The sequence below is a fragment of the Nilaparvata lugens genome, chromosome 9 (genome assembly GCF_014356525.2).
Source record: "Nilaparvata lugens isolate BPH chromosome 9, ASM1435652v1, whole genome shotgun sequence".
NCBI lineage: Eukaryota > Metazoa > Arthropoda > Insecta > Hemiptera > Delphacidae > Nilaparvata > Nilaparvata lugens.
Genome location: NC_052512.1, coordinates 43,344,102 through 43,370,656, shown reverse-complemented (window position 1 = coordinate 43,370,656; position 26,555 = coordinate 43,344,102). Strand labels below are relative to the sequence as shown.

The following is a 26,555-nucleotide window of genomic DNA, read 5'->3' as shown; positions in this document are numbered from 1 at the left end:
TGGCTCAAATCTTTGAATAGTAGACTTCAGATGCGCGGGAACACTAGCGTCAGATGATCAATTTTCATAACGGCAAGGAAAGTTGTGTGAGTGCGCCACACCAGATTTTTTGGACTCAGGGGACCTTGAAACGTATTGTAATTTAGAAATTGGGGTACCTTAATTATTTTCGGAAAGCAATACTTTCCTTACCTATGGTAATAGGACAAGGAAAGTAAAAATAGCTGAAAACCCGCCGGCTGGAGGCGAAAAACAAGTTCTGGAGGCTCCGGCCCCAGGTGTTAAACGGACTAGAGTCGTAGTTCGTCCGGAAAGTGATAAGGTGCGTACAGACTTTCGCTCTGCTCCGCAACCGAACGTCACTCCAGCAGAGCGATTGATGATCGACCGGCGAGCAACAGTGGATCGACCGGGGAATGCGAGAAGAGCTAACATCTTCCATAACGTTCATGATGGGTGCGTGGGCGGAGCGACTGTGGTGCGATGGAGGAACAAGGGCGGTACGAAGGCGGAGCGTGCTCGGTGCGGGTTGGAAGTGCGTATATGTGTACGCAGCTTTAAAAACAAGGTAAATTGAAGGAATAAAACGAGGTTTGACACTATAAAACCAGGTTTATTGCAACGTCAACAATTAATCCCTCATCATCTTCTCCTTCTGACGAGCCAACTTCTTCTTGGAGACTTTCTTCTTAGCGGGCTCCTCTTCTGTTGCCTTGGCAACCAATTCCTCCTTCTCTGTCAGGATCACCTCAATGTGGCACGGCGAGCTCATGTAGGCTGCAAAACAAAATTAAAATCAATGAGAATCAACTATTATTTTATTTATTTACAATGTAAATGAAGAAGAAGACGAAGAACAGAAATATGATGGCGAAGAAGTATAATAGAAAGTAGAGAAAGAAGGACAGAAAAATGATGGCGTAGAAGTATGATAGAAAGTAGAGAAAGAAGAAGAACAGAAAAATGATGGCGAAGAAGTATAATAGAAAGTAGAGGGAGAAGAAGCTGGAGGAGAAGAAGAGGGAGAAGAAGAACAGAAATATGATGGCGAAGATGTATGATAGAAAGTAGAGGAAGAAGAAGAAGAAGAAGAAGAAGAGGGAGAAGAAGAAGAACAGAAATATGATGGCGAAGAAGTATGATAGAAAGTAGAGGGAGAAGAAGGAAAAGGAGGAGAAGAAGAAGAAGAAGAAGAAGAAGAAGAAGAAGAAGAAGAAGAAGAACAGAAATATGATGGCGAAGATGTATGATAGTAAGTAGAGGGAGAAGAAGAAGAAGAGAAACTGCTTTTTAAGATCAGAGAGAGAGAGAGAGAGAGAGAGAGAGAGAGAGAGAGAGAGAGAAAACAGACAGAGAGAAAGCGAGAGTGTGTGAACAAGAGTCAGAGTGTCCTCCTTCATACGCCAATATTAGAGTAAAAATCAGACTATAGAATTATTATTCATCATAAATCAGCTGACAAGTGTTCTTCGAACGCCAATATTACCGTGAAAATCAGACTTTAGAATATTATTCATCATAAATCAGCTGTCGAGCGGATTATTAATTGCATGCAATTAATATCTCAATGTATCTTAGTCATTAGTGAAAAGTCAGCTGTTGTGTGGACTATTAATTGCAAGCAATGAGGCAGGCAATATTGATAACTGGAAGTGGCATAACATTATTTTCTCCCGACTTTTCTCTCCTTTCAAGCTTTTGATAGTCGTTCACAAAAAATTATTAGCATGTAATGCTATTAATATTGATAGGTATATTTGGACTGTACATTTTTGTGATTTTTACTTTCCTTGCCCTATTACCATAGGTAAGGAAAGTATTGCTTTCCGAGAAAAATTAAGGTACCCCAATTTCTAAATTTCTATACGTTTCAAGGTCCCCTGAGTCCAAAAAAGTGGTTTTTGGGTATTGGTCTGTATGTGTGTGTGTATGAGTGTATGTGCGTCTGTGTACACGATATCTCATCTCCCAATTAACGGAATGACTTGAAATTTGGAACTTGAGGTCCTTACGATATAAGTATCCGACACGAACAATTTCGATCTGATGCAATTCAAAATGGCGGCTAAAATGTTGTCAAAAACAGGGTTTTTCGCGATTTCCTCAAAAACGGCTCCAACGATTTTGATCAAATTTATACCTAAAATAGTCATTGATAAGTTCTATCAACTGCCACAAGTCTCATATCTGTAAAAATTTCAGGAGCTCCGCCCCATCAATGCAAAGTGTGATTTCAGATTCCCAATTATCAGGCTTCAGATACAATTTAAACAAAAAATTTCAAGTGGAAAAGATTGAGCATAAAAATCTTTACAATTAATGTTCAGTGACATTTTCACCTAAAATTGGAAATAAGCTCGAAATTCGAGAAAATGAGTTTATTCAATAATGCAAACTGTTGGCAACTGTTGATTCTATTAAATCATTCACTATGAAAAGATAGCAGACTTCGTGTGTCTCCAGCGTTATTGCCCTGTCACCAGCTGGCTCAAATCTTTGAATAGTAGACTTCAGATGCGCGGGAACACTAGCGTCAGATGATCAATTTTCATAACGGCAAGGAAAGTTGTGTGAGTGCGCCACACCAGATTTTTTGGACTCAGGGGACCTTGAAACGTATTGTAATTTAGAAATTGGGGTACCTTAATTATTTTCGGAAAGCAATACTTTCCTTACCTATGGTAATAGGACAAGGAAAGTAAAAATAGCTGAAAACCCGCCGGCTTGAGGCGAAAAACAAGTTCTGGAGGCTCCGGCCCCAGGTGTTAAACGGACTAGAGTCGTAGTTCGTCCGGAAAGTGATAAGGTGCGTACAGACTTTCGCTCTGCTCCGCAACCGAACGTCACTCCAGCAGAGCGATTGATGATCGACCGGCGAGCAAGAGTGGATCGACCGGGGAATGCGAGAAGAGCTAACATCTTCCGTAACGTTCATGATGGGTGCGCGGGCGGAGCGACTGTGGCGCGATGGAGGAACAAGGGCGGTACGAAGGCGGAGCGTGCTCGGTGCGGGTTGGAAGTGCGTATATGTGTACGCAGCTTTAAAAACAAGGTAAATTGAAGGAATAAAACGAGGTTTGACACTATAAAACCAGGTTTATTGTAACGTCAACAATTAATCCCTCATCATCTTCTCCTTCTGACGAGCCAACTTCTTCTTGGAGACTTTCTTCTTAGCGGGCTCCTCTTCTGTTGCCTTGGCAACCAATTCCTCCTTCTCTGTCAGGATCACCTCAATGTGACACGGCGAGCTCATGTAGGCTGCAAAACAAAATTAAAATCAATGAAAATCAACTATTATTTTATTTATTTACAATGCAAATGAAGAAGACGAAGAAGAGGAACAGAAATATGATGGCGAAGAAGTATGATAGAAAGTAGAGGGAGAAGAAGGAGAAGAAGAAGAAGATGAAGAAGGTGGAGGAGAAGAAGAGGGAGAAGAAGAAGAACAGAAATATGATGGCGAAGATGTACGATAGAAAGTAGAGGGAGAAGAGGAAGAAGAAGAAGAAGAAGAAGAAGAAGAAGAAGAAGAAGAAGAAGAAGAGGAGGAGGAGGAGAAGAAGAAGAGGGAGAAAAAGAAGAACAGAAATATGATGGCGAAGATGTATGATAGAAAGTGGAGGGAGAAGAAGGAGGAGAAGAAGAAGAAGAGGAAAAGGGAGAAGAAGAAGAACAGAAATATGATGGTGAAGAAGTATGATAGTAAGTAGAGGAAGAAGAAGGAGAAGAAGAGAAACTGCTTTTTAAGATCAGAGAAAGAGAGAGAGAGAGAGAGTGTGTGTGTGTGTGTGAACGAACAAGAGTCAGAGTGTGAGAGAGAGCGAGTGAGTGGTGAAGAGAGGGTGTGAGTGAGAGAGAAAGAGTTGGAGAAGAAAAGAGAAAGACTGTGTAAGAGAAGAAGAGGATTGAGTGAATGAAGTAGAAGGAAGAGAGCCAGTATGTGTGTGTATTAGAGAGAGAGAGAGTGTGATTGATTGATTACTTTATTTACATGTAGATTACAATTATACTGGCTTATACACTTATCTATATAATAAGAGAGAGAGTAGGGTTGTGTTTGTTCGCATCAAAACATGTCAACTTGTGGATTGCATACCAGAAAAACAGGAATGATTTGGATCTCCAAATTTTGCACATAGATTCTAAAAATATCAATCACGTGCACCCGGAAGCCCAAATATCAACATTTCCTTCTAGATTTTTCAGAATTCATGTGCAAACGTCATTCATGGGACATGAATACATACCATGTATGTTAATATAGAACTATAATCCAGAGAGACTACCTCTTCGAAACAAACAGATGGTTAAAATTGGCAACTAAATTATTAACCAGTCCAATTTTGTCAAGTTGACGTTGAGGAAGGTTTCAGGATTTGAGTTCTATCACTTTATCAGGTTAGCACCAAGTTGAAGAACGTATCTATACTATAATAATTAAGGAAAGTACCGCATCATACACGTAGGGGATAGGATTGAAATGAATTGGTTTGTTTCTTCCTGTGTTTTAATTAAACCTACTTAAAACACCTCATACTATTTTAATGGGAATATAATAATTTAACACCCCCCAAATCCCCCGTCGTGTGTGTCCCCACAAGTCAAATTCCACGTACATCCTTGTTATTGGCCCTCTAAGCTTCCCAAGAATTAAAAATCTGGTGTGGCGCACTCACACAACTTTCCTTGCCGTTATGAGAATTGATCACCTGACGCTAGTGTTCCCGCGCATCTAAAGTCTATTCAAAGATCTAAGCCAGCTGGTGACAGGACAATAACGCTGGAGACACACGAGGTCTGCTATCTCTTCATAGTGAATGATTTAATAGAATCAACAGTTGCCAACAGTTTGCAATTGAAATAATAACATTTTCTCGAATTTCGAGCTTATTTTAAATTTTAGGTGAAAATGTTACTGAACATTAATTGTAGAGATTTTCATACTCAATCTTTTCCACTCGAAATTTTTTGTTTAAACTGTATCTGGAGCCTGATAATTGGAAATCTGAAATCAAACTTTACCTAGATGAGGCGGAGCTCCTGAAATTTTTACAGATATGGGACTTGTGGCAGTTGATAGAGATTATCAATAACCTCTCTAGGTATGAATTTGATCAAAATCGTTGGAGCCATTTTCGAGAAAATCGCGAAAAACCCTGTTTTTGACAACATTTTCGCAATTTCAGCCGCCATCTTGAATTGGATTTTGTCGAAATTGTTCGTGTCGGACCCTTATAGGGTAAGGACCTTAAGTTCCAAATTTCAAGTCATTTCGTTAATTGGGAGATGAGATATCGTGTACACAGACGCACATACACTCATACACACATATACAGACCAATACCCAAAAACCACTTTTTTGGACTCAGGGGACCTCGAAACGTATAGAAATTTACAAATTTACATACCTTAATTTTTTTCGGAAAGCAATACTTTCCTTACCTATGGTAATAGGGCAAGGAAAGTAAAAATGTGGCCCTTAGATAAAAAAGGTTGGAGACCCCTGGTATAGGAGGATACCTGTGCTGACGTCACACGAATGCACTACTGCTTTGTTTACGGAGGTAGTGCTATGACCAACGAGCTAAAATATAGTAAACTATAGAGTGGCTGAGTGGCCGCTATTCCTGTTACGGGCAGCCATGACAGAGAGAGGCAAGAAGTGGCGGAAAATTTGAATGGCCCAATTGATATACTGGGAACTTACATAAAATACAAATCAATTATATTTAATAAATACTACATTGCATTTTTATCGAGCATTTTAAATATATGTATTACAGTTGTTTTGCATCCATAAAATTAACTGTTTCAAATGCTTTATTTGAAGCCTTGGTAAAATTAATGTAGCCTAAAATACAGTGTTGATACTGTTTAGCCGTACAAGTGCTCTACTTAGTTGATATGCCATACCGTGACTGCAAAATTATTATTTTAGCGATTGGATTATTTTTTATGTTATTTTGAGTAAGGAATTCGAAAAACTAGTTTAGGCTATGAAGACGTTTCTTTGATATCAGCTTACGGTACTTATCCACATAACTCTAAGTTCATAACAAGAAGGCAAAATATGATAGTAAAAAAATAACAAACTAAGGCCGGTATTAGACGGTAATATTTCTGTCATATGCAGAACATATGAAATAAGTTGTTCGAAGTCATATTTTTTCATATCATAGAACTAATACAGGCCTAACATCAAACAAAACCGGCCTAACATGAATACATGATCATAATATAATCTGTATATATAAAAGCGAAATGGCACTCACTCACTCACTCACTGACTGACTGACTGACTCACTCGCAGTACTAAAAATCTACCGTACCAGAAACGTTCAAATTTGGTAGGTATGTTCAGTTGGCCCTTTAGAGGCGCACTAAGAAATCTTTTGGCAATATTTTAACTCTAAGGGTGGTTTTTAATGGTTTAAAGTTCGTCTTTTAGCATGTATATTCTTCTTCTCCAATCTCTTAATTATAATTGAAATTTCCATATCATATGTTACTAAAGAACTATAATCTAGATAGAGTACCTCTTCGAAAGAGTTGTTAACTGGCAACTAAATTAATAATTTTGTCAGGTTGGCATTAAGTTGAGTTGACTTTGTTAGGTTGGCACCAAGTTGAAGATTTAAATGCATTTATCGCGGAAAAATTGATTGGGCACTGCTACTTCAATCCTGGGAATATTATATTACTAGCCGTCAGGCTCGCTTCGCTCGCCATATCCGTTTAGCCAGACGTTCAGTCTGGCCCCAGACTGGATTGTCCTAACATATGATAAAAATGCTCAAATGAAAAATGCAGGCGAGCGAAGCGAGCCTGCTGATCTCATTCTTGGACGATCCAGTCGGGGGTCCAGGGGGCGGAGCCCCCTGGCTAGACGGATATGGCGAGCGAAGCGAGCCTGACGGCTAGTATAATATAAGCTGATGTCTATAGTTCATTCCAGTCAAGTTTGCAATACCATCATCATCATCATAAATATTATAATGATAATATTTAGTCATAGAAATCAATTTAATTCACAAAAACACACCTATTCCTGCAGTAGCAGACTGGCAATAGAGGCATAGAGGCTCTTCTTGCCTCTCTCTGTCATTTGGTAGAGAGTTAGTGGGGAGGATATTTTTAATATTGTTTCCAAAGAATGGAGATTGATATGTCCAAAGCTCCGCCAATTTATGTACATGCATTACAATATAATTATCTATAGTTATTATATTACAAATTGCTTTTTCATATCATTATGACAGTTCAATAATTATTTCTTAGTCAATATTATGTAAATTCATCTATAATTTTGCTGTATTGTAAGCTATTGTATATAAGTGTATAAGCCAGTATATATTGTAATCTACATAAATAAAGTACTCAATCAATCAACCATGGCTGCCCTTGGTTCGCCGTGTAACACATTGAGAGCGCTGAAAGCACACCAACAGCGCCGCTCTTATGGTGTACTATATTTTAGCATAGAGAAACAATAGCGTAAGTAGATATCCCATGGTATAGGGCGTTTATGCCGCGACTTTTACTGTTATCTCAAGCCGATTACTCTCGATTTTTACTGTTTTGACCGGGTAAGAGTGTATGAACGGCACAATATGAGAGACTACCAGCGTCATAAAGCTTCACAGGAAAGAACTACGTGGACTGTAGGCTTGAGATAACAGTAAAAGTTGCGACATAAACGCCCTATAGCATGGGATATCTACTTACGCTATTGTTTCTCTATGATTTTAGCTCGTTGGCTATGACAAGTAAATTCATTATTGTTCAAAATACTCACGATTAATACGTCCGTGAGCACGGTATGTGCGTCTGCGCAGGCAGGGTGCTCGGTTGACCTGAATGTGATCGATCACCAGCCTGTCGACATCGAGCCCCTTGTAGTCAGCGTTCGACTCGGCGTTCTTCAACAGCTGTAGCAGAAATTCGGCTGACTTCTTCGGCCAACGGCCCTGGGTGGTGCCCCACTGCTTGGCCTGTATCAACACACAACAACATCCACATTAAATCGATTCGCATAGTTAAAAAATCAGTATCGATTTCAAAAATATCGAATTTTCGATAAATCAAATATCGATAGCATCGAGATCAAAATATATCGAAATTTCGATACATCAATATCGATAGCATCAAGATTGAATAGTTAAAAAATCAGTATCAATTTCAAAAATATCGAATTTTCGATACATCAAATATCGATAGCATCAAGATTGAAATAATATATCGAATATCGATATACTACAGATGGAAATGACTGATATAGCAACTAGCCATAAGGCTCGCTTCGCTCGCCATATCGGCTCCGCCCCCTGGACCCCCGACTAGATCATACAAGAATGAGATCAGCAGGCTCGCTTCGCTCGCCTGCATTTTTCATTTGAGCATTTTTATCATATGTTAGGACAATCCAGTCGGGGGTCCAGACTAAACGTCTGGCTAAACGGATATGGCGAGCGAAGCGAGCCTGACGGCTAGTGATTTAATATTCCCAGGATTGAAGTAGCAGTGCCCAATCAACTTTTCCGCGATAAATGCATTTAAATCTTCAACTTGGTGCCAACCTAACAAAGTCATCTCAACTTAATGCCAACCCGACAAAATTATTAATTTAGTTGCCAGTTAACAACTGTTTCGAAGAGGTACTCTATCTAGATTATAGTTCTATAGTAACATATGATATGGAAATTTCAATTATAATTAAGAGATTGGGAGAAGAAGAATATACATGCTAAAAGACGAACTTTGAACCCTTAAAAACAACCTTTAGAGTTAAATATTGCCAAAAGATTTCTTAGTGCGCCTCTAAAGGGCCAACTGAACATACCTACCAAATTTGAACGTTTTTGGCCCGGTAGATTTTTAGTTATGCGAGTGAGTGAGTGAGTGAGTCAGATTACCTCAGATTTGCTGGAGCTATGACCTTCCTGTTTTGCTTTCAGAAGTGCCTAATACACAATTATTCTCATATTTTTCTGTGTGGCGAAAAATAACGTTCTCACCATGGGCAAAAATTTTTTTCCGGCTCTCAATCTTTTCTAGTCCTCGGCCAACGGCCTCGGACTTGAAAACCGATTTCGAGCCGGAAAAGTCTCATTTTCGGCCCTAGGTGCGAAATATACTATTTTGTCTCTCCTGTAAAATTACGAAAACTGGACATGTTCCCTTTCTGCAATTAGCGATTCAATTAAGGAAAGAACTGTATCATACATGTAGGGGATAGGATTGAAATGAACTGGTTTGTTTCTTCCTGTGTTTTAATTAAACCTACTTGAAACTCCTCATATTATTTTAATGGAAATATAATAGTTGTACACCCCCCAAATCCCCCGTCGTGTGTGTCCCCACAAGTCGAATTCCACGTCCATCCTTGTTATTGGCCCTCTAAGCCTCCCAAGAATTAAAAATGTGGCCCTTAGATAAAAAAGGTTGGAGACCCCTGGTATAGGAGGATACCTGTGCTGACGTCACACGAATGCACTACGGCTTTATTTACGGAGGGTAGTGCCATGACAAGTAATAGTATCTTAAGTCACAAGGACGGGAAGGGCCCTTTTGCAGGCGAGAATGATGTTACTAGTTGAGGCGTTAGCCGAGACTACAATTTCATTCGAGCACTGCAAAAGACATTCACGTCCAAGTAATTTACACAATTTTTTGTCATAATAATCTAAAAAATAATAATTGAGAAACAGAAAAAAATACCTGCTTGTGCTGACATTACTACATGCATTCTATAAACATAACCTAGTTTACAAGTTTCGAATCAGGAATTTCTTGATTGTAGTTGACAAAACTTCCACCTGGAGCGGTTTTGGTACCAGTTTTGCTGTTCCAAATCCGGAAATAGGAAACATACTCGACTGTAAAGGAAACATATGATTTTATTACAGTATAGTATGCTGTAATGGTAATCATATGTTTATTTGTTCTATAATCAGCTGTTTACCGGCTTGATTTCATGGATGTAAAACAGCTGAAATTGAATGACTATGACAAGTAAATTCATTATTGTTCAAAATACTAACGATTAATACGTCCGTGAGCACGGTATGTGCGTCTGCGCAGACAGGGTGCGCGGTTGACCTGAATGTGATCGATCACCAGCCTGTCGACATCGAGCCCCTTGTAGTCAGCGTTCGACTCGGCGTTCTTCAACAGCTGTAGCAGAAATTCGGCCGACTTCTTCGGCCAACGGCCCTGGGTGGTGCCCCACTGTTTGGCCTGTATCAACACACAACAACATCCACATTAAATCGATTCGCATAGATAAAAAAATCAGTATCGATTTCAAAAATATCGAATTTTCGATACATCAAATATCGATAGCATCGAGATCAAAATATATCGAACTTTCGATACATCAAATATCGATTTCATCAAGATTGAATAGTTAAAAAATCAGTATCAATTTCAAAAATATCGAATTTTCGATACATCAAATATCGATAGCATCAAGATTGAATAGTTAAAAAATCAGTATCAATTTCAAAAATATCGAATTTTCGATACATCAAATATCGATAGCATCAAGATTGAATAGTTAAAAAATCAGTATCAATTTCAAAAATATCGAATTTTCGATACATCAAATATCGATAGCATCAAGATTGAAATATATCGAATATCGATACACTACAGATGGAAATGACTGATATATAGCAATTATTCAAATGCTAATGAATCAATTATTATTATTAAACGAAAACCCAAATTAACCGCTGTAATTCACCCCGATGACTTCTGCTACTGCAAAATATAGACAACAAGGTAAACAGCTATAGTGAGGTCCATGTTATAATGGCAGTTGATAAAGATAGAAAAATAGTGATGCCGATTCTCTTCATTAATTAATTATATTTCTACACTGTCAAAAACATAATTGGCATCGCTGCGGACCTAGAAAAGGATAGTACCACCGGCTTTGTGGAATGATAGACAAGGATAGCAAAAGCAAAGTTGATCAAATACTGTCATTATAACGTGGACCTTACTATAGATGGAAATTATTTCCCGTCCGACGAATAATTTTTGAATAGTAGCATAGAGAAACAATAGCATAAGTAGATATCCCATGGTATAGGGAATTAATGTCGCAACTTTTACTGTTATCCCAAGCCGATAGTTCACGTAGTTTTTTCTCATGCAGCTGTGTGACGCTGGTAGTCTCTCAAATTGTGCCGTTCATACACTCTCACCCCAACAAAACAGTAAAAACTGACAAGAATCGACAGTAATCGGCTTGAGATAACAGTAAAAGTTGCGACATTAATTACCTATACCATGGGATATCTACTTACGCTATTGTTTCTCTATGATCATATGTGGTGATCTTTGTATCATCTTCCTATAGTGAGGTCCACGTTATAATGACAGTATTCGATTAACATTAGTGTTGCTATCCTTGTCTATCATTCAACAAAGCGCATAGCGCTATTTCTTTCTCGCTTTGCTCTGTTGCTAGATCGTATTTAACAATGTAGAATTGATAGTTATTAATTAACAAAATATTTCATCTTACTTTATGATAGATAAATTAAATAGCATCCACTGCCCACCTGAACAGGGGGATCAGAAACTCGTCAAAAAATCTAAATGTTCGAACAAAAAAAAGTCCACAGTAACAAATACAAGACACAGGGAATTTCATTATGAAATTATTAAAAATATAATTTCTTGCTTAATTGATTATCTTAAACAAGAATGAACAGTTAATATTACATCAATAAACCTGTATCAGCTACCGTCTATAGAAGGCATTGACAAGACAGAGGATCGGCAACGTTGATCTCCTATCTTTCTCCACTGCCATTATAACATGGACCTCACTATAGTAATGAATTGGAACATCCTATACTATTGAACGAGCAACTTCTGTTTCTATGTTTAGATGTTTAATGTTTTTATTTCACCGGATCCCGAAAACGGCTCTAACGATTCTCACGAAATTCAGAACATAGTAGGTTTATAATATAAAGATTCGATTGCACTAGGTCTCATCCCTGGGAAAACTCGCTGAAGGACATCAAAAGGATACTTATTATTCATCATTTGAAAAAAGCTAATAATAATCATTTCGTCGTCTGTTGGTGATGGAAGTGAGTGAGCAAGTTCACGTGTGTGGGACTGTGTCAAAATTATGACTCAGCTGTTGAACTTTTGTAATCATTCAATCAGGTACTTAGTGCCGGTTGCAAAAAGCCGGGTTTTTTTCAATCCTAATCAATTCCAGTGAATCCATCTTTTTGAAAAATAGTCTTCTATGATTTGCTTCACGTGAAGTTAATCAGGATTAAAATGTAACCGGCTTTTGTGCAACTGGGGCTTTGTGAGGAAAATTTTTCATTCCTCTGAGAATAAATCTCAATGTACTGTGATTAGATAGAACATTTCTTTATGAATGTTATTATAATTTCTTCTTTCGTAATACATTTTTTATGCTTTTGTACTCCAGAGCGAAGCTCGGTCCCCGATATTGTCTTCTATAGTGAGGTCCACGTTATAATGACAGTATTCAATTATTATCAAGATGGCAGTGGATGAAGTTGTGAACACGACTTATGGTCTGTGTAAGAAAGTTATGAACATTGTTGTTGCTATCCTTGTCTATCTGCTGACAAAGCAGATAGTGCTATCCTTTTCTACCTCTGTAACATTGCCAAAGTTTGGGAGTTTTGTATCAACTTATTGTGTTGTATATCAAGCTCAGATGATACTGTATCATATTGTGTTGATTCTGTATCATGTGTGGTGATACTGTATAATTTAATATAGCCTCAGACTTGGTGAACTCTGAAATTACTGATCTATCAGCATAGAAAATAATCAGTAAATCATGTATCATCACAGGCATATAATTGACCGAGCGAAGTGAGGTCTAAGATTCAAGTCGACGGTTTGGTATTTCCCTTAATGTTTGAATGTTTACAGGTTTGTTCCTTTTTTAATTGCGCGTCGACGTATATACAAGATTTTGGAAATTTTGCATTTCAAGGATAACATAAAAGGAAAAAGGAGCCTCCTTCATACGCCAATGTTAGAGTAAAAATCTGGTGTGGCGCACTCACACAACTTTCCTTGCCGTTATGAAAATTGATCACCTGACGCTAGTGTTCCCGCGCATCTCAAGTCTACTATTCAAGTATTTGAGCCAGCAGCTGGTGACAGGGCAATAACGCTGGAGACACACTCATGAGGTCTGCTATCTTTTCATAGTGAATGATTTAATAGAATCAACAATAATTTGCAATTGAATAATCACATTGTCTCGAATTTAAATCTTATTTTCAATTTTAGGTGAAAATGTTACTGAACATTAATTGTGGAGATTTTCATGCTCAATCTACTCCACTTGATTTTTTTTGTTCCAATTGTATCTGAAGACTGATAATTGGGAATCTATCTGCATTGATAGGGCGGAGCTCCTGAAATTTTTACAGATATGGGACTTGTGGCAGTTGATAGAGCTTATCGATGACTATTTTAGGTATGAATTTGATCAAAATCGTTGGAGCCGTTTCCGAGATAATCACGAAAAACCCTGTTTTTGACAACATTTTCGCAATTTTAGCCGCCATCTTGAATTGCATTTGATCGAAATTGTTCGTGTCGGATCCTTATAGTGAAATGACCTTAAGTTCCAAATTTCAAGTCATTCCGTTAATTGGGAGATGAGATATCGTGTAAACAGACGCCCATACACTCATACACACACACACATACAGACCAATACCCAAAAAACAAGTTTTTTGGACTCAGGGGACCTTGAAACGTATAGAAATTGGTGTACCTTAATTTTTTTCGGAAAGCAATACTCTCCTTACCTATGGTAATAGGGCAAGGAAAGTAAAAATCGACTTAAATGCAACTTCAGTAGACTACGTCCAGTTTTCTTTATGATAATAACCAGGAAACTGTTGGAATTTTTTTAAAGGAGCCTCAGACTTGGTGAACTCTGAAATATTGATTGGTATCATCACTGAATAGAATCAATATAATCAGCATCATCATCGGCAAAATCTCTTTCAATTTATTAATAAATTGTAAGTTACACACTGAAAAATACATTATTTTTAGGTATAACAGTATATAATCTAATACAAAAAGTCTACTATTAGGGTCAACTTTTTGTATCAAATTGTGGTGTTGTGTATCAAGTTGATGAGATGATACTGTAACATATTGGGCCATATGAATAAAGTTGAGCATTTGCTTATACTTCTAAAATATGGAGCATTTGCTTCATTTTCTATGAATAAACGTCAGCAAAACCTTTTGCTCATGCTCATCAAAAAAATAGTTTGAGCATTTGCTCAAAAGTAAAAGCTTATACTCAAAATTGTATGAATAAACTGGAGCATTTGCTCAACTTTTGAAGCAAATGCTTCAAAAAAGGTGAGTCCAGTCTAGAGCAGCTTATAACCTTTTGCTCATAGTAAAATGGCTCAACTAATTCCTGTGAGGAAGAGGAAACTATACCAGATACGATCACAACCAATAGATGAGAACTATAAAACTTTTTTTAGATTCAACCATGATATATATCACCATTATTCCTTCCTACAAAAGAATAAATACAAAAGATAGCTACCTGATATAAAGATAGCCATCATAAAATAGGAAATATGCATTTAAGAAGATGAAAGTGTAGACGATTATAAGAAGCTATTGATATTATAAGAATATGCTGAAGATTATTATAGAGATGACATTTTTCACGCTATTATTTAAAAATTCTAAACTCAACTAACCTAAACTCTATTCATAAATAGAAAACAGAGCAGACGACGCAAACACAAGCGGTGCCCCCTACATGCATATTTAGCGCTTCCGTAAGCTATAAAAACAAAGTAAGGCTACAAAAGCGAATCAGCTGATAAAAAATCTTTAAAATACGTGAGCATTTGCTCTAGAGTTCAGGAGCATAAGATGAAAGTATAAGGTGAAGCTTATTCATATAAAAATGAGCAAATTCTTTTGCTCATGAGCAAAACCTTATGCTCCATGCTCTTGCTCATGAGCATTTGCTCTGGTTTTATTCATATGGGCCATTGTGTTTATACTGTATCATATTGTGGTAATACTGTATCATTCATGGTGATACGCCATGGTAAAGGACCGTTATGTTGCAAATGAGTGTTAACTGAAGCCGATAGTCCAAGTAGTTGTTTTTGGTGAAGCTATGTGACGCTGGTAGTCTCTTATACTGTGCTCGTTTGTTGGTGATTGAAGTGAGTGAGCGAGTTCATGTGTGTGAGACTGTGTCAAAATTATAACTCAGCTGTTGAACTTTTGTAATCATTCAATCAGGTACTTAGTGCCGGTTGCAAAAAAAGCCGGGTTATTTTCAATCCTGATTAATTCCAGTAGATCCATCTTTTTGAAATGTTCTTCTCTGATTTGGTTCACATGAAGTTAATCAGAATTAAAATTTAACCGGCTTTTGTGCAACTGGGCCTTTGTGAGAGAAATTTTTGCATTCCTCTGGGAATTTATCTCAATTTACTGTGATTAGATAGAACATTTCTGTATGAATTTTATTATAATTTCTTCTTTCGTAATAAATTTGTTATGCTTTTGTACTCCAGAGCGAAGCGAAGCTCGGTCCCCGATATTAAGCTCTATTTGACGACTCTGCAACGAAATCATGTGTCTAATTGGGCGTTTTTAGTTTTATTGGAGCTATAGTTTACTTTGACATCTGTGCAACGAAAACTGGAGTTATGGCTTCATAAATAAGTTGAATGCCTGATTTTAACTTCATGTGACGACTCTGCAGCCGGGCATTAAGGTGCGTACAGATATACGCGCTGCGAACATGAGCAATTCACTTTTAATCATCTGACTATATCTGTATTTTCACAGAAACGGTAAGATACAGATAAAAAAAGCTTGGCATCAGCTGATTAAAAGTGAATTGCTCATGTTGGCGGCGCGTAAATCTGTACGCACCTTTTGGCTCAACTCACACTTAGGCGACTCAGGTGGAGAAGAGACTCGACTCCAGTAGAGAGCATGTGTTTCCAAATGGTGACACTCAGACCAGTCGATTCTAGTCTCCGCGACGTCACCATTTGAAAACACATGCTCTCGACTGGACTCGAGTCTCTTCTCCACCTGAGTCGCGTAAATGTGAGTTGAGCCTTAGTGTGTTGTTGGGAGTGTAAGAGTGTAAGAAGGGCACAGTATGAGAGACTACCAGCGTCACATAGCTTCACCAAAAACAACTACTAGGACTATCGGCTTCAGTTAACACTCACATTTGCAACATAACGATCCTTTACCATGGCATATCACCATAAATGAAACAGTATCACCACAATATGATACAGTATCATCTCAACTTGATACATGGCACCACAGTTTGATACAAAACCTCCAAATTTTGAATGAATTCTACAAACCATGGTATATCTTCTTATTATGCTGTCTTTCTCTATTGTCTCACCATAAATGATACAGTATCATTACAGAATAATACAGTATCAACACAATATGATACAGTATCATCTCAACTTGATACACAACACAACAATTTGATACAAGACTTCCAAACTTTGAATGAATTCTACAAACCATGGCATATCTTCTTAAGCTATCTTTTCTGTTATGATTTGAGCTTAATCTTATTTATAATTTTATTTGAAAAATAAATTAAAAATTGAGAACTAACCTGCGCACAACGACCAACCCCGCCATTGAACCTCCTGAAGGGAACACACTCCTTCTTGTCTGTGACGTTCTTCAGGTAACGCACGGCCCGACGCAGAGGCATCTTACGAATGGCCTTCGCTGTTTCCCTCGTGTTCTAAACCCAAAAAATACAGAATTAGTCAAAAAAGAGACAATTAAATAGTAGAACAGGGTGGCCACCCATTTTAAAATAAAAAAATCATGAGTAATTCCCGGTTTTCCAGAACAAAATTTCGGATTTTCCAGGTAGAGTACTATCCGCGGTACTTGAGGAGCAAGATACATTCGTAAAGAATTTATTATGGAAATCTTCAGTTTCATCTTCCATGACAAATTGCGAATAGCATATTTAAATTTCCAAATATATTGACAATTTTGACATGACAAGAAGATTGATGTTTTTGGATATTTTTTTAGGTTAGGTGGTTCAAAAACATTGCCAATTATTATTGCTGGCCATCAAGTTTTTTATTTGTGTTTATTGTTACTGTACACTTCTTTACTAAATTAATTAAAATTTATGAAAAATCCATGAGTAATTGGGAAAATTTATGAGGAATTCAATGTTCTTCCGGTTTTCCCGTTAGGTGGCCACACAGCAGAATTACCTGAATCATGTTATTCACACAAAAAATAGACAGAATTAAACGGTAGAATAGCCTGAATCATGTTCTACACACAATAAGTTTCAAGAGAATAAAGTTTGTTTATCAATAATTCTTCGAAATAATTATATTTTTTATTAGTGAATATTTCCTTTTTTAGTTATATAATCTGAAATATTTCTTCTATGTTTAGTTTTGAAGCACCTAAATTTGAAAATCTACTTTGTAAAAATACTTGGACTGAAAATTTTGTGAAATAAAGAACTACAAGACCTGACCTATTTTGGAGTATGTGTTATCTAAATTTGGGAGAGGAATAGCACAAGGTTACCTTATTTTTCCTCTCCCTAACATTTTGATCATGAACTTAATTTGTATAAATGAATAGAGAATAATATTCAATAATAAATCAATCAATAGAGATCACAATAAATAGGCATTCAAGTGGCTGAACATTTTTCATTTAGAATTGATAATTTTAGAGAACACAATAGTTTAAAATACGTATTGTACAACAAATTTCCAACGAACTATTTTCCCAAAGATTACGTTACAAACTTGAAACCGATCCTTTGGAATCCTTGTCAAATTTTAGATAAGTTATTAAAACAATTTCTTCCTACTGAAACCTGTAGCATTAGTTTATAATCAATATTATATTCAAATTAATTTTCTTGAATTGAAAACAATACAATAGATTTATTATTAATAGATAACTTAAACAAAATTAACTAAAGGCTTAACTCACACTTACGCGACTCAGGTAGAGAAAAGACTTGACTGGTCGAGAGCTTGTGTTTTCAAATGGTGACGTCGCGGAGACTAGAATCGACTGGTCTGAGTGTCACCATTTGGAAACACATGCTCTCGACTATAGTAAAGACTTTTTTCTACCCGAGTTACGTGTGTGTTGATCCAAGATTCTACAACACATAAATTCTCCAACTGAATATAACTTATCACACGTTTTTAATCCAACAATATCTTTCAACCTTTTTATTTGTAACTTACCTTAAAGTGTACTCTGAGGTTTGATCCCCTAGCTTTGCAAGATTTTGTTGCATTGTCTGGTTCATGTGAATAACGAGCCATTTTAACTGAAAAATAAGAGAATGAGGTTAACTTTTTAAAGATACATGTAGAATGAAACTGAATTGAAATGGAAATTTGAACATTATTTTGTGAAACAAACTTACATAGCACAACAAAGATTAAATGATGTATAGCGTGGAAGCAACAATCAACTCTGTATAGTGTTGTTTATAGGTTAGGTAGGTAGCTAATGAAGACACGACTAATTTTTAGAATATTTAGATAAATTACTAGAAATAAATTGAGTGATGAACAACAATTGTTTGCTAAATATTGACAAGAACAATAGTAATAACAAAATTTTTTTGTAATATTTTGTTTTGTTAGAAGAGTAAGTTTGGTTAACTTACAGATTTGCTCATAATATAAATTATGTAATGAACAAAGATGTTGTATCAAAATTTATTATAGTTTAGCATATGACATTATAGGAATTTAATTCCATTTAATAAATCATTAAGTAATAATGAAACATGCTAATAAATTTAACGTTAACTGAAGGTACGGTATGTTATAACCTAAAACCAACATGTCATTTACGTTGACTTTTCTACTCAATATTTTATGACCTACCTGTAAAACAAATAAATATTTTTGATAAAAATGTAATGAAGAAATAATTAAAAATAAGAAAAAGATATTAAACAGTTATTATAAACAGATTGAAATGGATAAAAATTATCACTGCTTACCTTCCCTAATAATACGACCGGAAAGAGACAAGAAAACAGCTTTTGTGGCAATGGCCGTGTTTTCTTTGCAGGCTTGTAAAAATATGCTTCCGTTTAAAAAATCGAAATAATACTTCAGTATGATATCAAATTATGCTTAAAAAATTTGAAATATGATTATTCTATGAATGAAATAAATTTTGATTTTGAGGTAAAATATTATTATATCTTCTTATGCCTAGTACCGACATGTTCTCTAGTGATGTCACTTTGCCTCGCCGAGGCAAGTGAGCGAGGCTTCCTCATGCGGCGTCCTATATTTTCCCCTGGTTCAAGTAGGCATTGCTCAGCGTTGCACTGTAATTATGATGGCATGGCATGACGTTCAAATTCAAGATGGCTGCGTTTGGAGGTGATAAAGTCGTTTTTCTAGACGTGTGGAAAATTTGATAAGAAATTGATGATAATTATCCGGATGAAAATGAGATGATATCATGAAGAAAAACTACAATCCGATCTCGGATGTTCGAAATGAAAATGTTGATTTGACAAAACGTTTATACAGGTAAGTAAAATGTTGACCAACACAAAATTCAACCTGTCAAGTTTACATATTCCTCATTTTTAAACAATTTAATTTGATTACAATAAATAGGTAAAACCTCACAAATCATCTATAAACTGTATAGAGAATACTTATAATTAGATTACATTATTGAACTACTATGCAAAACTCATTGAATGTATTATACCCTACAACACAATAATATAACCTAGCCTATAATTTAGCACAATAGGTATTAGGGTAAGAGCGTATTGTTATTAAATTTATAATATTCATTCAGCCAATTCTATTATTCAAATTACTTGTTTGTATTTGTCAGTGTTATGCCCTTTTTGTAATATTACACAAAAAAATTTTTTTATTTGTATAGGCCTACCCTGCAAAGTTTGTGGAACTTGACAAATTTATAGTGAGGTCTACTTTATAATGGCAGTGGATAAAGATAGTAGAGTAGCGATGCCGATTCTCTCCATTAATTAATTATATTTCTACACCGTCAAAAACATAATTGGCATCGTTGTGGACCTAGAAAAGGGTAGTACCAATAAGGTACTAATCAAAAATTCATAGCCCAATAAGGTACATCAAGCAAAGCCATCAATTCCGTGTTACTGGTTCGTTTACAGTCCCCGTATACAGTCTTTCCCTATCTTATGCACTGTGGCGACTAAATGGCACCTAAAGACTGAACCATTGCTCGGTTGATACTGCAACTCAGTGGAATGATGGGGGGAAAGTTTTGGAATGCATAGGTGACTCATTCACTGACACCACACCATTCAATAGTTTTGTGCAGCAAAAAAAAACTGATACTTTTTACAACAGCACGACTGCCGGAAGGTTAATAAGGATGATTTATTTATAATTTAATTCAAATTAATATAATCTCAATTTATTTGATTTTAGATGCGTGAGTGATGCTGCCCACCAACTAGATGATATTCGAGGCAACGCGAGAAGTGTTCGCGAACTGTTCGCGCCTAGGGCGTGCAGCTTGCGTGCACGTTTGCGAGACGCTTGCGAACGTTTGCTGCTGCTAGGTGGTGGGGGAGTTGGAGGAGGAGGAGGAGGGGAAGGTGCCACTGCGCATGCGCAGTTTAGACGCGCAGAGGAGCTATTGTGGCGGAAAGCCTACTATGACGTTATAGCCACTGCCAAACGTATCAGAAAGGTTAGTTCCGTATCAAATAATTGGATACGTATCATTAGTTGTGTATCAAATTCAAATTTTATTTATTCAAACTCACAATATTTACAATCAGAATCAATTAGAAAAACAAAAACACACAGCTCAGTAAGATAAAAAAATCATATTAGTTATTTTCATATTAGTTGTGTATCATTCGGTGCAATGGAAGGTTAGTTCTGTATCATTTCATCATAGTTCTGTATCATTCAATTGAGTTTTGTGTCATTCAGTGCAGTGCAAGGTTAGTTTCGTATCATCTAGTTTAGTATCGAAAAGGTAAACGAAACCTAATATTATGTCATATTTTCTGTTTGCTGGTAGTCTCTCATACTGTGCCGTTCTTACACTCTCAGGCTCAACTCAAACTTAGGCGACTCAGGTGGAGAAGAGACTGGACTCTAGTGGAGAGCATGTGTATTCAAATGGTGACGTCGCGGAGACTAGAATCGACTGGTCTGAGTGTCACCATTTGGAAACACATGCTCTCCACTAGAGTCCAGTCTTTTTTCCACCTGAGTCGCCTAAGTGTCAATTGAGCCTTACACTCTCAACAACACACAAATAATAGACAGTAGTCGACAGTAATTTGCAACTTAACGGTCCTTTATCATGTTATTTCTTATGCTATATATCTCTATATTTTCTCTATGCTTAAAATACTGTCTATTATTAGTGTGTTGTTGGGAGTGTGAGAGTGTGAGAAGGGCACAGTATGAGAGACTACCAGCGTCACATAGCTTCACCAAAAACAACTACTAGGACTATCGGATTCAGTTAACACTCACATTTGCAACATAGACACCCTATACACTGTCTATTATTAGTGTGTTGTTGGGAGTGTAAGAAGGGCACAGTATGAGAGACTACCAGCGTCACATAGCTTCACCAAAAACAACTACTAGGACTATCGGCTTCAGTTAACACTCACATTTGCAACATAGACACAATATACACTGTCTATTATTAGTGTGTTGTTGGGAGTGTAAGAGTGTAGGAAGGGCACAGTATGAGAGACTACCAGCGTCACATAGCTTCACCAAAAACAACTACTAGGACTATCGGCTTTAGTTAACACTTACATTAGCAACATAGACACCCTATACACTGTCTATTATTAGTGTGTTGTTGGGAGTGTAAGAGTGTGAGAAGGGCACAGTATGAGAGACTACCAGCGTCACATAGCTTCACCAAAAACAACTACTAGGACTATCGGCTTCAGTTAACACTCACATTTTCACTATAGACACCCTATACACTGTCCATTATTAGTGTGTTGTTGGGAGTGTAAGAGTGTAAGAAGGGCACAGTATGAGAGACTACCAGCGTCACATAGCTTCACCAAAAACAACTACTAGGACTATCGGCTTCAGTTAACACTCACATTTGCAACATAGACACCCTATACACTGTCTATTATTAGTGTGTTGTTGGGAGTGTAAGAGTGTAAGAAGGGCACAGTATGAGAGACTACCAGCGTCACATAGCTTCACCAAAAACAACTACTAGGACTATCGGCTTCAGTTAACACTCACATTTCCAACATAGACACCCTATACACTGTCTATTATTAGTGTGTTGTTGGTAGTGTAAGAAGGGCACAGTATGAGAGACTACCAGCGTCACATAGCTTCACCAAATACAACTACTAGGACTATCGGCTTCAGTTAACACTCACATTTGCAACATAGACACCCTATACACTGTCTATTATTAGTGTGTTGTTGGGAGTGTAAGAGTGTGAGAAGGGCACAGTATGAGAGACTACCAGCGTCACATAGCTTCACCAAAAACAACTACTAGGACTATCTGCTTCAGTTAACACTCACATTTGCAACATAGACACCCTATACACTGTCTATTATTAGTGTGTTGTTGGGGGTGTAAGAGTGTAAGAAGGGCACATTATGAGAGACTACCAGCGTCACATAGCTTCACCAAAAACAACTACTAGGACTATCGGCTTCAGTAAACACTCACATTTGCAACATAACGGTCCTCTACCATGACATATCTAGTGTATTATCTTGTACTATCTTTTCCCTATGATAGTAGACAGTAGTTGGCTTGAGATAGCAAGAAACCTATGCTTGAAATTTGTAAGGGTAAATTATTTGAAGTAACTGATTGTATTTCATTATTAATAAGATATTATTTTATTAACTAGAAGCATTCCATTATTAATAAGATATTATTATAATTATTTTATTAACTAGAATCAATTGCCTTCAGAGTCAATGCATGTTCTTTGAATCACATCGTTTATAGGTAGGCCTACCTACTATGAGTACCGTATTCAACTTCAAAGGCCTATTGAAGCTCTATCGAAAAAAAATCAATAAATAAATAATAAATAAGTGCTTTAATTTTGGCATTCTTGGAATCTATGGGATATATTACACCAAGGGATATCAATATTGTAAACGTTTTTTAGGCAATTTTATTTTAGCAGTCCCCTTTTTGATCATTGGATGGGTACGGTCCAGGCTGATATACAATCATGTATAAGAATCGTGAGGCCAATTGACTGCCTAAATCAATATGCCTTCTCAGGCAATGTTCAATTAGGGACTCTTCACCAGTAAAAGCTATACGAATATTGGAAATTATTATTATTATAGATTAACACATATGACATGTACAAAGTGTATTCAAACAGGCGAACTAATTCTAATAATTATTGTTGAGATAACTATATCTTGCTTTAATAAACGAGTTCTGTTATGGTACTTTAAATAACACATAGCCTATTTTAAAATGGATGAATATTTATTAATTATAGAAGGTAACTAGTACCCTTGTGATATTCCAAAATGAAGCATGATTAGTTTCGACATTTTCAATAAGGACTCTCTTGACAATGACATAATTAGAAACTGGTCATGCTTATTTTGAATATTTTAGGGTAGGCCTACTAGTTATTTTCTACAATTAACCATTAAAGTTGCCCTATTAAAATTAATACTTTATTAGGGTATTAATTAGAATTAGAGTAGCCTTTCAAACTCTTATTCACTATAATGTTCTAGAAGCTTATCAATTTTAATCAAAACCTTGGAAATATAGCCTAGAAGGTAGAATTGAAAGTGATTATATTTGATGTGGCTTGGAACATCATATTTTCAACTTTTGCTTAAGTTATTTTTCATATTCAAAGAATTATTACCCCTTCAATGCAGTAAATAAGTACTATTACTTAATTCTTAATACAATACATAATAATTGTGATACCCTATTTTATATCCAATTCAAGTCTATTATTTAACTACGTGTTACCTATAGCATTTGCCAGTCAGCAATGTTAAATAATTTTATTAGTTCCAATAAAGCAGAAGACATACAGAACCAATGAAGTTGTTAATAAGAGTTGGATGCTTTTGGGTTAAATATAGATTTAAAAATCCCTCAAGTATAAACAATTAAAACATATTTTATTAATTTCATGTCACTTGCTGTTTTCTTCAAAACTACCTGAATTGAAGCAGTTAGCAGGAGCGATCAGAAAAAGGAGATATTATTATGAATAACATGAAATAAACACATCAAGATGTACTGAAAAAATGAATATATTTCTTAGATTAGTCCATCTCTTTCTTCTGTAGGCTACTACATCATACATGAATCATATCCATGGAATATTATCCATAGTTGATTTTCTTTGTCATCCTCTACTTCTGGCTGGTACATCACTAGGCCTGAAATCAAAAAGTAATAGATAATTTATTATTCATTATAAAAAAAAAACTTTGCAAAGTGAATTCTGAAATTGATTGTAATCTGTATAAGTTTTTAATTATATTTCTTGGGAAGGAACCCTCCAATAATGAATGACAAAGTAATATTATATGAGAAATTCCAATAAACCAATATTCAGTTGAATTATTATTAGCATCAATCTGTTAGTTGTGTAATTCTGAATGATTGAATAAATAAATCTCCATGCAGGAATTGGGATTAATCAGTGTGCACCTAGATCAAAAGAACTTGTTGGTGAACAATATATTTTTGGATACCATGAACAATTATTTATTTATTTCTGTGGTCAGTAGGCCTACTTCTCGACCGTTTGGTTTACTTAACTCTTCCAAAATGTACTGCATAAAGTAATTTTTAGTTCTACATTTAGAGAAACAAGTTTAATGAAACAAATGGAAATAATCAATAAATCAATTGCTTAATCTGAAATGATGATTATCTACAACATTATAAGTAGAACTAAGTGATTTGAAAATGAATACCAAACTGCAAATACATAAATCTCTCTCAGAAAAATGTGGGTATTTCATCCATGAATTTAATCATAAATTTTAAAAGGTGGAATGACTGTCATTAAAAGCTATTATTCAGTGTTTTCTACCAGCACTTGCTGGGTGAATTTTTGAAGTCATCTATTCATAGTTCTAATGTATGGTCATTTATAAAGTTATCATCCACTCAAGATCAAGATGGACAGTTGAGAAGAGTGTTTTAAAAACAATTTTAACATCAAATTATTGATGTAATGTTATCACATTATTAGATAATGTTACATAAATTATTTCTTTATGGAAGGAATCCCAAATATTATGAATAACTCTATTCCCTGAATGATAAGTGAATACATTGTTTTTTAAGCACTCTTCTCAACTGTCCATCTTGATCTCATGTGGTTTCAGGTAGTTTCGAAATATTAAGATTTCCTGTAAGCTATTAATGATTTCAAAATTCAGTCAGTTTTTCTATTATTTTAGTCACGTACCATAGTTAAATCTTACTATTTGAATATCTACCATCAAATCGATAATAAAACATTGAAGTGGATAAACCTTTTTAAAAAATGGGAAACTGTATAAAATGACATCGCCTATATAAAGTTTAAAAAATGAGTGGAATTTTATCTTACCTAACTAACTTATTCTAAGTATTGGTTCCAAAGAATTGTTCCATCCTGGTCAACAAAAAAGAATTCATATGCATTTCCTTTGAGCACATTCTCTCCAATATTTTGTTTGTAAATGGTACCTGAAAACAGAAACATAATCTTTCAGCATATTCATTTTGGAGATAATGTGAAGTTAATCATCAATGATAAGACATAGTTTGGACTTTGAATAAATTAGAAGTGAACTGGGCCTCAATAAACTATTTACATTAGATATAAATACTATAAGTATATACTTACATTCATAGCACATAACAGAAAACACTTTAAAGTTTTATAATATAAATTAAAACAGGTGACACACGACATAGATAGATTAAAAACACTGAAAAACTTACATTACACTCTCTGCTCGGTTGAGAAAGGGGACACAGTTCCTTAAAAATTTCCGATTATAATGTAAGTTTTTCAGTGTTTTTAATCTATCTATGTTGTGTGTCTCCTGTTTTAATTTATACTATTCACATGATATACCTGGCATCACGCAATATATCGATCAATAGAGCATGAATAAGTTTTTCAAATACATTACTATTGTAGTTTAAATGAGTTTGGTAGCAATGGTCAACCAGAAAAATAGTACCTACTATTTTATATTTTTCCAATGGCAGTCTTTCAATATTCAATTACACTGACTCTGATCAAGTTATAACAATCTATTTAATATTGTTTCCAAGTGATTTTGAATTATAAATTAAGAGAAGATCAATTCATAGATAGATACCAGAGACAAAGTAAATGTTTTAATAGTCAGGTTAGTTTTGTTATTATATTGATAAACTATGGGTTTACAATATTTTGAGGTGCA

The 26,555-nt window shown here is 35.8% G+C and overlaps 2 protein-coding genes across 15 annotated transcripts in view; one reads left to right on the top strand and one right to left on the bottom strand.

Moving 5' to 3' along the window:
• Positions 1–592: 592 nt before the first annotated feature.
• On the bottom strand, positions 593–19,363 carry LOC111063556 (60S ribosomal protein L17). 14 transcript variants are annotated; one of them, XM_039435921.1, is made up of 5 exons: positions 19,097–19,363; positions 18,324–18,409; positions 16,688–16,822; positions 10,044–10,239; positions 593–777 (listed from the first exon to the last, which is right to left on the bottom strand). In XM_039435921.1, exons 2-5 carry the CDS (start codon positions 18,402–18,404, stop codon positions 632–634), a joined length of 558 nt encoding a protein of 185 aa, XP_039291855.1. In that variant the 5' UTR covers positions 18,405–18,409; positions 19,097–19,363; the 3' UTR covers positions 593–631. The 14 variants fall into 14 exon arrangements, with proteins under 14 accessions (XP_039291855.1, XP_039291862.1, XP_039291856.1 ...); XM_039435928.1 differs by lacking the exon at positions 10,044–10,239 and adding an exon at positions 7,799–7,994 and having other exon boundaries at positions 19,097–19,360; XM_039435922.1 differs by having other exon boundaries at positions 18,978–19,157.
• A 94-nt stretch (positions 19,364–19,457) lies between these two features.
• Positions 19,458–26,555, top strand: part of LOC111062177 (protein SMG5) — a 64,799-nt gene continuing 57,701 nt past the window's right edge. The window contains exons 1-2 of the mRNA XM_039435345.1: positions 19,458–19,640; positions 20,547–20,811. Of these exons, the coding sequence (XP_039291279.1) occupies positions 19,570–19,640; positions 20,547–20,811 (336 nt within the window). The 5' untranslated portion in view covers positions 19,458–19,569. The remainder of the gene's footprint in view (positions 19,641–20,546; positions 20,812–26,555) is intronic.

Excerpts from the sequence above, each read along its gene's own strand:
- LOC111063556 (XM_039435921.1), bottom strand. The coding sequence starts at position 18,404 with ATGGCTCGTTATTCACATGAACCAGACAATGCAACAAAATCTTGCAAA. Across the intron at positions 16,823-18,323 it reads ACCTCAGAGTACACTTTAAG|AACACGAGGGAAACAGCGAA; the intron begins GTAAGTTACAAA and ends TTTTGGGTTTAG. Across the intron at positions 778-10,043 it reads TGCTCACGGACGTATTAATC|CCTACATGAGCTCGCCGTGC; the intron begins GTTAGTATTTTG and ends TTTGTTTTGCAG.